The sequence below is a fragment of the Rhinoraja longicauda genome, chromosome 23, assembly GCF_053455715.1.
Source record: "Rhinoraja longicauda isolate Sanriku21f chromosome 23, sRhiLon1.1, whole genome shotgun sequence".
In the NCBI taxonomy this organism is placed as follows: domain Eukaryota; kingdom Metazoa; phylum Chordata; class Chondrichthyes; order Rajiformes; family Arhynchobatidae; genus Rhinoraja; species Rhinoraja longicauda.
Genome location: NC_135975.1, coordinates 23581483 through 23594118, shown reverse-complemented (window position 1 = coordinate 23594118; position 12636 = coordinate 23581483). Strand labels below are relative to the sequence as shown.

Below are 12636 nucleotides of genomic sequence, written 5' to 3'. Positions count from 1 at the left end.
GGGAAAACGACACTTCACTAAGATATTCCAGGAGCTCGCCAGGACCATCATGTGGAGTTAATTATAAAGTACTCTAACCTTGCCCGAGGATGCTCTGCAGTCCATCTGGTGTAGTGAGAAGCCCTCTGATTGAATGGCACAGTTAAGTGAGGAAGGGTGAGCCACAGAGCATACAGCAGTCCTTCAGTTCTCTTAGGTGGGTAAGTCTAGCTTTAAACACACAAAGCTGGCGTAACTCAACGGGACAGGCAGCATTTCTGGAGAGATGGAATGGGTGTCGTTTCGGGTTGAGACACTTCTTCAGTCTCGACCCGAAACGTCACCCATTCCTTCTCTCCAAAGATGCTGCCTTTCCCGCTGAGTTACTCCAGCTTTTTGTGTCTATCTTCGGTTTAAACTAGCATCTGCAGTTCCTTCTTACACAAGTCTAGCTTTAAGTTCATCCAGTTTGTTCGAGGTAGCCTATACATTTACCAGCAGAATGCTAGAGAGGGAGCACTTGAAACCTTGTCGTTTCAGTCTCGCCTGCAATCCAGCTCGTCTCCCATGTGTCCTCTGAAGATGGCTGCTCCTGGTCAGGAGATGGAGCATGTAGTTAGCTGCTCCATCAGGTACGTGAACCGTGTACAACAATGATCAGTACAGGAGTTACTGTGGTTATCCATATTCCAGACATGTTAAGGGTATTTGCAATGCCCCAGCTGAACTGGCAACTCCGCACGTACCAGGAATCTGAGACTTTCATTATCTGGATAGCATTACACAAGGCACTGTACCTACCCACCAACCCATGGGAAGCATTGAGGAATTTATCCTTTGAGCTGACTGAAATGTTTATCAAATAACAACTCTTCCCTGTCAGAATGAATTAAGTTTGTCATATAGCCATGTTTAAAACAAATCTGATTCTTGTTAATTTACAGCTAACCCCAGAGCAGTAAAACATCTGGGTGCCAATGTTGTCGTCTGAAGAGTCTTTGAACTGCCCTTTGTAGGTTCATGTTTCCTGATAAAATACCAGCATTTCATCCATTGCCTGCAGCTGCTTTGCCATTTGTATCAACAGAATAGTCCATGCTCAGTCTAAGTCACTGTAACTTCTGTGATCAGATCAAAGAACAAGAGCAAGGTTAACTATTACGGGCTCCTAAGTGCATATTTGTTTGACAGCAAATGCATAGCATAATCTAATCCAATTAAAACAGTCTTTTATCTCTGTCTCATCTTCAGTTGTAGCATGTGGCTTTTGTCTGTTTCAATAATCCATTCAGGCTTGCAGACAGACACCCGTTTGTTAACTTCTTATCTCGGCAAAATGTAAAGTAAATCTAACTGATGACAAAGAAAATAGCAAAGAATTGAAAAGTTCATGGGTATTGCACTGAAATCTCCTGACACCTTACATGCATAAGAAATCATAACATGTTACAGGGTTAATAGAATTTTGTTACACTTGGGTTAGCTACATTAAAGAAGATTGATTAGCTCCATATTGTTCATACTGAATGTAGTCTCACGTATATTCAATTTCTGATTTGCCCAGAATTTGTATTCACTTGACGTTGCTAAATTTTCTGTATCTTTATATATTCTAGCAGTTACTTTCTTCTTTCATATGACATTAAAAGCCTCTGACTCAGATGTTGAATCTGCCTAGTCTTTATGATTGCCTGGGAACTGTGGTGCCATTATGTACACCTCGATGTACAGGTTGAAATGGTGCGTTCCTTGGCTTGGGACTCATGGCCACAGTAACATTTTGGATCATAATACATTGTCATTATTGGAGTAGCATCCACAGTCTTGTGGAGAGTTGTATATTGTCTTTGGGAAAGAGTAAATCCAGGAACCTCTTACTGTAGTGATGAGTTTTTCTTTGCTGCATTGGATGTCCCACAGTTCGTTCCCACCTGGGGTAATGGGTTTGTGCCTGCGGCAATTGGATAGGACTTGAGGGTTCCAGTCACTGTTGGGAAATCTGTCATATTAAAATTCAACTAGATTTCCACACACCTGGTGTTATCTGAATGAAACTGTGTTGATTATAAGTGTGGTATCTCTCTTGTGTTGAACTGTTGCTTTGATGTTACAACTGCAGAGAGTGAATTGTGCCTGCATTGTGTTTGTTCTACAGTGTAAAATTTTGCCCTTTTTTGAATACATTTTAGATTGTATCTGAAACTGTAGCATCAGAACAAAGTCTCAACAATGCAACGGTGCGCTTAGCACAGATTGAAAAAGATATCGATGAACTAAAGCAAAAGACTACAGATAATACAAATGCTGCAGAAAACATTGAAGAAACAACAGAAAGAGTAAAGCAGGCTGCAACAGAGGCTAAACAGGTAGGCACTGATTTATGTCATGGAAATGAAGTTCTCCTTCGAGAAGCACAGCAGGATATCCCAAATTCCTTTGTAACCAAAAACAAGAGCCAATTTTTGTCTTGAGTATTCATTAATTGAGAGGAAGGTTGACGAGGAAATTGAATTGCCTTCACTAATCCAATTTTATTACCAATTGTTTTCTGTTTGCTTATCAAGATCTAGTCTTGAATCTTATGAAATACCTTAATTAATATAACATGAGTGTTTTCATTAAACTAGATTCAACATTTAAACTAGAAAATACTTTACTACCCTGCACATTTTTGGTGCTGTACTGTTTTTAATTCTTTGCTAGTTATGTGGCAAACTATATAAAAACAATATTACTGACTCTGCATTATGTTCTTTCTAATTCTAGGGTTGAGTTGTTAGTGTTTCAGAACAAATATTTGCATGCTATTTCTATTTGTTGCCTAATTTTCTTTCTGAAATTTGAATTTTATCTAAATATATGTATTAGTTTAAAACTAAAGTATCAAATTTGTGATTGCAGACTAAATAGTCTACTCAGTTCTTCTTGGAATAAATTCACATTCCCTTTAACTCTCTACGTCATTGTTGAATGGCTTTATCCTAAAGCATTCTTCTCCTAAAGCAAAATGATTATAGCTACAATGATGTGATTATAGTGTTTTTCAGTTTGGTTGATCTTTCTGGTATCTGCCTGGATATTACTAGCAAAGGTCGAGCACTTTCACCTCGAGTGAAACAAATGTGCATTCCAGTCCAAACCCTCCGAGCTCAGCACCATACATGTGTTTTAGTCAGTTTTGATGCAAACATTGCATACATTGGGGTGTTAAACTGAGTTTGTGACTCCCTTGAAATGGATATGATTGATCCAATAATACTACATGAAGTGGACCATGGGTATTTGTGGATTTTTTGGCGAATAATCGTTCTTCAGTTGACATCAAACAAATTATCTGATCATGTAAAATCATGAGACTGCAGGTGCTAGAATATTGAGCAATAAACAGAGTACTGGAGGAACTCAGTTGGTCAGGCAACATCTGTGAAGGGAACGGACAAGTGATGTTTTGGATCAGAACTCTTCTTCAAACTATCAGTCTCTACACATGCTGTCTGGACCACTGAGTTCCTCAGTCACTTTTTAAAAATCTAATCGTGTATCTCATTGTTTGTGGATCTTTACTCTGAAGAAAATGTGTTGTCCTCAAGGAAACTACAGGCAGAGTTGTGCCTGCTAAGGACCAAGTAAATATTTTCACTACTTTTTTTTATGGTTTCATCGATTAAGGTAAAACTAGTGATCATTTATGTGACAAGTATTATTTAATAGCTAAATGAGATTCTGTCCTATTTCAATTACATTTAAAGCAAAGGGGTTTTTAACAAACCCCCGATACAAACCTCCTACATTGCAACAGAAAGTGTAGTGTGCGGCCAATGAGGTATCATTACTGACGTCCCTTGAACTTCCAGAAATGTTGAATTAATGGAAGTCCTTTTCTTTTTACTTGATTTTTCTCCTCCTTTGTGTAGGAGGGGAAACCCAATAGCTCACAAAAATAATAAGCTCTCTGTTTTCCTTTCTCTGGGAGTGTCCAAGTTTCCTTTTTAAAGATTGGTTGGAAAGTAGCTTACACAAACCAACTTCCTTGGGAAAGGAAGTTGAAAAGAACATGAAACGAGAGAAGCGATTAAAAAGGCCCTTACAAGTAAAAGGAAAGAATCTCATTATGCTCTGAACAAATACCCATCACGTTGGTGATTGCCTTGTTTTTGTCCTAATCGATGAAACTATATTAGTATAAATATTCACATGGTCCTATTAACAAGCAGCTTCCCCTAACTCTGCCAGTGCTCTCCTTGAGCTGATGAGCTTGCAGGTAGGCTCTCTTGCTGCTGCCATTGTGTAGGCTTCACTGTGGCCCCACATCACTTTGTGCTAGCCATTATTTCCTGTACTCTCACCGATAAGCCTCCTGCTCTCACTGCTTCCCCTGACTGTTGGTCCATTTAAACCCACTTTTCTATTTGCCTGTTCATTCCTCACATTACAATGTGCACCCTCAACTTTGTGTGATTAGAAGTTGTTCCATCACCTCCTTGAAAGCCTAGAAAGCGAAATACACTTGTACCTACTGGTTCCATGTCACCTCTTCAAGGTTTAAAAACAAAAGGAAATGCTGGAGGAACTCAGCAGGTTTTGCTGCATCTGTGGAGGGAATGGCTAATTGACGTCTGAAGAGCATCTGAAAAAGGGTGCTGATCATGTGTAACGTCCGTTCCCTCCACGGATGCTGCTTGAGTCGCTGAGTTCCTCCAGCACTTTGGTTTTTGCTCAAGATTTCACCATCTGCAGTTCCTTGTCTCCATTCTCAATTCCATAAAAAGATACAAAGTATATTTAATTCCTCTGTCATTTCCTCATTAATTCCCAACTCTTAATTCAGGCTCTGAGGGACATGCATTTGTCTTTGCTGTTCCTTTCCTTTTTGACATTCCTATCGAAAATCTTGCCGTCAGTTTTAAGGATTGTTTCTCTCATTCTATTTTCCCTTTTATCAATTTCTTGCTGAGTTCTAAAACATTCCCAGTCTTTAGGCTTACTGATTTTCTGATAAGCTTAAAACCTTTTCCCATAATTTACTAAAGCCCTTTTTTCCCTTTCATCCATGGTTTATCAGTTTTTCCCAATTGTATTTGTATGCCTTATTAATGTATATTTGTTGCAAATTGTGAATTATTTCTGCTATGGGCACCTGACAGACAATGGTTAGCATTTAGCATAATTTCCTAAACTGCCCCGATGATCAGCAATGGCCAATCAGTTGTCTGATTTAGACTGTTATTTACAAGACTTTCTTTTAACAAAACCTAGGTCCTTGACACTGTCCTTAAAGAAAAGTACAATATGGTAGAAGACTCCATTGAGAGAAAATCAGATATGGCTTCTGATGCTCAAAAGAAAGCAAAGATGTTACAAAATGAAGCTGAATCTTTGTTATTAGATGCAAGCCGGAAGCTGGAGTTATTGAAGAGTAAGTACTGTACTGAATATGATGTGTGAGAGACCAATGCAGACCGAAACTAAAAGTTACACAAAAATATTTATTATTTAAATTTAGTTTGTAAAATACTCATTCCTGATATTGTAAACTGTTTGAGTAGAATAGAATGCAGTCCAGCTGTTTAATTGGGAACTAAAACTGTGGTAATTCCTGGGAGAAAAAGCACGTTACACAGCCAAAATCTCAGCTTGACAAAATACGTGTTTTTTTTCATAGTGATCCTCAAAAAAGAATTAAGCTTATCCAAACTGAATATTTCAGTCACTGCTGAGTACCAATTGTAGACAGAGGAGAATGGAATATTGAACAGAGCTGGACAAAATTGAATGTCAGTCTCTCCACTGCATAATGGTATTAATGATCGTACCACAATTTCTATCTAATAGAAAATACAATACTATAGCCGATGTGTGGCAGGACTGATATATCCCTAAATTATCAAACTGTCCATGATTTGTAATTTTCAACTACCTTGTCTTCAACAGAACTGGAGAAAAACTATGAAGAAAACCAGAAGGCCTTGGAGGAAAAAGCACAACAGTTGGTAAAACTGGAAGAAGATGTACGCACATTGCTACAGACAATCAGCCAGAAAGTTGCTATCTATAGCACTTGTTTATAATGAGGATCATTTCACTAACATCTGGAAACGTAAAGCAGTCTGTCCATGCTTTACTAATGCTGAAGAACAATCAACTCCAAGCTTAATTTTTTTAAATAAATTGAATGAATTAATAAAAAGTGCATCTTTTATTTAATGCACTCCAGTTTAATATTTCCAGTAGAAGCCAATGTTTAAGATATAAAATCCAATCTAAACTCAGTATTTTTGTATTATTGTTCAGAGACAATTCAATGGTTTAAAAAAAAAATCTCTGAAGGCGTAGCAGATTTTTGTAGCAAATGTTTAACCCATTTATCGCAATCACACTAAACATGACATGGATTTAGTAACCATTTATACAGCAATAAATGCTTTGTTTAAAAAAAATAGTTTGTGTAGGAATTAACTCACTGACAGATTCATTGATATCCACTGGCAAAACTACTCGTTGTCAAGAGAGAAGCAAGTTTTCTGAAAAAATTTCAATGGAGCTGCACCTTTCACTAGCAATAGGACATGGGCTAAATTATTGTTGTACTAAAACTGTTCTATCTTAACTACCACTGCAGTAAATCTAAGCAAGTCGTCGGGCCAGTGTTGGGGCAAAATTATTTTTAAACTAATTATTTCAAAGAGGTCCTATGTTTGGGAACAGATTAAAAACAATCTTTGCCTGGCAAATTGGGAAACACCAAGAATATTGAAGAATAACTTTACCCATACTTGTATACATAGGAAATAGTAATTTTTAAGAATAGGTGGATTCTGCAAATTATCTATACCAATCCAGTTTAAATTAGGAGTAAGATTATTTATGCTATACACAAGAAAAACACTGCATCTCCAGGTACCTACATACAGGCATGTGAAATGTCAGCATGTTCTCCAGCAGGAATTTCTCCAGAGAAATAGTCAGTGTGTTAATTAAATTTACAGATGCCTCAGATTTACTGTTCTCAGAGGCAAGCTGCCACACAAAGTTTTGGTTAATAGCATTTAGCAGTCAGTTAAGATCACCAAAGAATTAACCCTTACTAATTATTGAACGGAAACATTAGCTGTTTGTATGTTGCATGCGTGTGTACACACAGACATGCACTATAATCACCCATTCTCTACAAGCACAGGCACACACTTTCACACCTTTTCCCTTGGCTCCCCTCATCCCTCTACAAATGTATATTTTCTCAAATGCCTCTATGGTCTTGGTTCCCCACTCAATTGTCTACCCCTGTACTTGCTTTCTCATGTAGCCCATTCTCTTTCCTGCCCCTTGTACTACTACAGCTGCCCTCTAATCTCGAGCTTTTTTTTATGCCCTGGCCTATCTACTGTTTGCATCTTTGACACCATCTGCTGGAAAGACTGAAGTCATAGATGATTTTAATTTTCTAGTCACAGCTTGATTCCAATTTAATTACAATCCAGCAGGCTGAAAACAAAATATAAGGTGCTGTTTCTGCAGTTTGCACCTAGTGCCTCTTTGGCAATGCAAGAGGTCCAAAACAGCAAGGTTGGTATGGAAAGGGAAGGCAAAATGGTTGGCAACCAGGAGATCCAGCAGGTTACCTGATTTGATCAATGGCCTCATCTGAAGCACCAAATGCAGCAAACTGTGTTTTGAAGAGGTGCTCGTGAACCTGTCTTACCTGGAAGGACTGCAGGGTTCCCTGGATGGAGATGGAGGAGATAAACATAGCACAAAAAGTAAGGAAATTTGTGTTTGGTAGATTATTTCTTTGTTGTAACAATGCTTCTTGGCAATAAATCTTATACCGTTGGAAAGCCTGTTTATTTCCCTTTTAAATGGTGCCACATTTGTAAGGAACATGCACTTGTGGGATGAGCAGCAGAGCTGAGTATGTGGGTTGCGCCCATGAAAAATCTGCCAAATCTTCTCTGCCAATGCCAAACAGCTTATTCTGCCATTGACTCTTGTTCGGTGTTGTTTGGTGGATTGGATGATTGAAGTCTGAAGAAACAAGACATATTGGCAATTTAACAATTTATTCATTTAATAAACAGGAGCCTCAGTAGCGTGTGGAAGATCCATACACAGCCCCAACAGCACCTCCTCCTTATGCTGGTCACCAGCCTGGTCACACACTGTTGTGGGATGGCATCCCATTCTTCAACCAGCATTTGTCGCAAGTCAGCCAACGCGGTTATGATGGTTACTCTGGGACGAACAGCACGCCCAAGCTGATCCCATAAGTGTTCAATGGGGTTGAGGTCAGGACTGCTGGCAGGCCATTCCATCCTCTCCACTCCCAAATTCTGGAGGTAGTCTCTGAGAAACCCTGCTCTGTGGGGGCGAGCATTGTCATCTTGGAGGATAGAGTTCGGTCCCAGACTGGAGATATGGGATTGCCACTGGTTGCAGAATCTCATCTCGATATCTCTCTGCATTGAGATTGCCTCCAATGATGACAAGCCTCGTTTTTCTAGTGAGGGAGATGCCGCCCCACACCATCACACTGCCTCCACCAAAAGATGTTATTCTATCGGTGCAGCAATCAGCATAGCGTTCTCCGCGTCTTCTCCACACTTTGACCCTATGATCCAACTGCCGTAGGCAGAATCTGGACTCATCGCTGAACATAACGTTCCTCCACATGTTCAGGTTCCAGTGCACGTGTTGCCGACACCAGCGCAAACGGGCCTGACGGTGAAGGGCAGTCATGGCAGGCCTCCTGGCAGCCCTATGAGACCGGCTGCGTGCAGTCTGTTCCGAATTGTCTGGGCAGAGAGCCGTCGGCCATATCGTCCTGCAAACCTTGACTGCAAATCTGTAGAAGACAGCCTACGGTTCCTAAGTGCTGACAGGGTGAGGAAACGATCTTCTTCGGGTGTCGTCTTCTTGGGACGCCCACTTCGCGGCCTGTCTCTGACATCCCCCGTTATATGGAACTTGGCCTTCACTTTGGAGATGGTACTAGGGCTCACTCCAAATAATGCCGCAACTTGGTTTTGCGGAACACCAGCTTGAAGTTGCCCTATCGCACGGGCCCTATCCAGATTGTCAGCACCTGGGGGTACCAGAAGCTCAAAACAAGTCAATAGCAACAGCAGAATAAGCTGTTTGGCATTGGCAGAGAAGATTTGGCAAATTTTTCATGGGTGCAACCCATATACTCAGCTCTGCTGCTCATCCCACAAATGCATGTTCCTTACAAATGTGGCACCATTTAAAAGGGAAATAAACAGGTTTTCCAACGGTATAAGATTTATTGCCAAGAAGCATTGTTACAACAAAGAAATAATCTAACAAACACAAATTTCCTTACTTTTTGTGCTATGTTTATATAGGGACATGCGTTACATCTCCTGAGGGGCAGTGAACAAAGGAGTCGTGGAAGGTGTAGTCTCTACAAAAAGCAGTGGGACAGGAAGATGTAAATAGCTCGTGTGATCATAATTGAGATGGCGGGAATGTCAGGGAATGATGTTTTGGATGTGGAGCCTGATGTAAGGCAAGGACCAACAAAACTATCCTTGTTCCATCAGGGGGATGGGGTGTAAAAACAACTGCAGGGTACAGGAGACATGTGTAAAAGATCCATCCACAACAAGGGGGGGGGACAGTTTTTACACAGTTCCTCGTGTCTCAAATTGGGTCATGCTGAAATTTTGCAAGAAATTTGGCGGAGTTGTCTAAAATCGATGGTTTAGCTATTCTCTAAACTACGACAAAGTAGGTGCTTTAAGAGCGAAGTACATTGATGACTGATGGAAATGAACCATTCAGTTCAAAGTGTGATTTAATTACTCCAAAGATGCAGTTCTCAATAAACCGAACAATTACTCTGTCATGGTTTGGCTCAGATGTCAAAAAGCTTAACTTATTCAAGCCCAATTACAAATATTGGATCATATTCCAGAAAAAATAAATCCCAATTACTCTCAAAAATAGTGAGTTCTGACCAATGCAGAAATAAAAGTACACAGAATTTCACTTACATTTTTAAATGCAGGCGAGTTCAAGTTTAATAGAAGCCAAATTAGAAAAAGTAATCCAAAATAAAAAAGCAGCAAGAATTGCTTTTAGAAACATAGAAAATAGGTGCAGAAGGCCTTTTGGCCCTTGAGCCAGCACTGCCATTCAATATGATCATGGCTGATCATCCAAAATCAGCACCCCGTTCCTGCTTTTTCCCCATATCCCTTGACTCCTTTAGCCCTAAGAGCTAAATCTAACTCTTGAAAACATCCAGTGAATTGGCCTCTACTGCCTTCTGTGGCAGAGAAGTCCACAGATTCGCAACTCTCTGGGTGAAAACGTTTTTCCTCATCTGTCATAAATGTGCTACCCGTTCTTCTTAAACAGTGACCCCTGGTTCTGGACTTCTCCCAATGTCAGGAACATTTTTCCTGCATCTGGCCTGTCCAATCCTTTAAGAATTTTATGTTTCTATAAGATCCCCTCTCCTCCTAAATTCCAGTGAATACAAGCCCAGTCAACCAACATATGTCAGTCCCGCCATCCTGGGAATTAACCTGGTGAACTTATGCTGCATTCTCTCAATTGCAATAATGTTCTTCCTCAAATTAGGAGACCAAAACTGCACACAATGCTCCAGGTGCAGTCTGTACAACTGCAGTTAGACCACCTTGCTCCTAAACTCAAATCCTCTCTCAATGAAGGTTAACATGCCATTAGCTTTGTTCACTGCCTGCTGTACCTGCATTCTTACTTTCAGTGACTGATGTACAAGGACAGGCAGGTCTTGTTGCACCTCCCCTTTTCCTAATCTGCCACCATTTAGATAATAATCTGCCATCCTGTTCTTGCCACCAAAGTGGATAACCTCACATTTATCCACATTATACTGCATCTGCCCACTCACCCAACCTATCCAAGTCACCCTCCAGCCTCATAGCATGCTCACACTACCACCCAGCTTTGTGTGGTCGTCCGCATACTTGGAGATGTTACATTTAATTCCCTCATCTACTTCGTTAATATATATTGTAAATAACTGGGGTCCCAGCACTGAGCTTTGCGGCACCCCACTAGTCACTGCCTGCCATTCTGAAAGGGATCCGTTAATTCCTACTCTTTGCCTCCCGTCTGCCAACCAGTTCTCTATCCATGTCAATACCATGTGCTCTAATTTTGCACACTAATCTCTTGTGTGGGACCTTGTCAAAGGCTTTTTGAAAGGCCAGATATACCACATCCACTAGCTCTCCCTTATCCATTCTACTTGTTACATCCTCAAAAAATTCCAGATTAGTCGAGCATGATTTCCCCTTGATAAATCCATGCTGACTTTGACCGATCCTCACTGCTTTCCAAATGCACTGCTATTACATCTTTAATAATTGGCTCAAGCATCTTCTCTACTACCAATGTAGGGCTAACTGGTTTATAATTCCTTGTTTTCCTTCTCCCTCCTTTCTTAAAAAGTGGGGTTACATGAACTACCCTCCAGTTCACAGGAACTAATCCAGAATCTATAGAACATTGGAAAATGATCAACAATGCATCCATGATTTCTAGAGCCACCTCCTTCAGTACTCTGGGATGCAGACCATCAGACCCTGGGGATTTATCTGCCTTCAGTCCCAACAGTTTACCTAACACCATTTCCTGACTAATGTGGATTCCCTTCAGCTCCTCCCACTAGATCCTCAGTCCCCTTGTACTTTTTAATAACAACATTTTTAGTTTGCAAATTTAACATTCTTGTGTTCATCACTGATATTTTAAGAATAAAGCAATGATAATTTGTTTCAAACATGTTTAGAAAATTCAATCTTTTTTACTTTAATAACCAACGAAGCAAATTAGGAAACTGGTGCAATTTGTTAGCCAATGAGTTCCACTTTCAAGTATTTCATCAACTGACTACACAAGAGCTATCAATAGTTTCATGATAAGTTCCCAAAAAGGTGGGTTTAATTGGATTGCACAAGTATCCAAGTGTAGATATGATGGCACAATTAGAAAGCTATCAATACCATAGTTTCACAAATGCCTTTGTGTACATTGAGGACTAGAGCATCAATGGGCTCCTAGCTTCATAAGTGAACGCAGGACTGTGAAAGTTGCTTTGTTAATTTCACATATAAATATGATTTGGATCATTGCATACACCAAAATGATTTACATTGGAACTTAATACACAACTTTGTTCAGAATTCTTTTCAATGAATGAAGTATTATTCTGCCATAAAAGCTCTATAAGTTTGAACTATAGTGTTGAAGTTATCAGAATTTTCTGAATGCCTGTTCAAGATCCTTTTTTCATGCTCTCAGTGGGTCCCAGGCTGAGTAAATGCGGACCACACCATTGACATTCTTCCACACATGCCAGATACTAACTGCGCCAAGTCCTGAATGGGAAACATCTGGGAATATTGCTCCTCCCATATGTTATGAAAAGAACAATTGAAGTACTGATATTCTTAAATCCCATGTAACCTGAAAAGTACCAGAGATGTAATTCGTCCAAGTATTTTTTTTGTTACCAATTGCTAACCTATTTTTATGGCATAATTTTAAGTTAACAGGACTATTGTTCAGAATTATAGAAAGCCTCAGGTATTTGCAAGATTGGAGTTTGAATATTAACTTTGTGAAATCCTCTCAAATCTGCAAAAA

At 39.8% G+C, this 12636-nt stretch overlaps 1 protein-coding gene across 1 annotated transcript in view; it reads left to right on the top strand.

The window, feature by feature from the left end:
* The window catches only part of lamb1a (laminin, beta 1a), a 70890-nt gene extending 64514 nt beyond the window's left edge, over nt 1-6376 (top strand). The window contains exons 31-33 of the mRNA XM_078419855.1: nt 2169-2345; nt 5236-5395; nt 5911-6376. Coding sequence (XP_078275981.1) covers nt 2169-2345; nt 5236-5395; nt 5911-6047 — 474 coding nt within the window. The 3' untranslated portion in view covers nt 6048-6376. The remainder of the gene's footprint in view (nt 1-2168; nt 2346-5235; nt 5396-5910) is intronic.
* The last annotated feature ends 6260 nt before the right edge of the window (nt 6377-12636 follow it).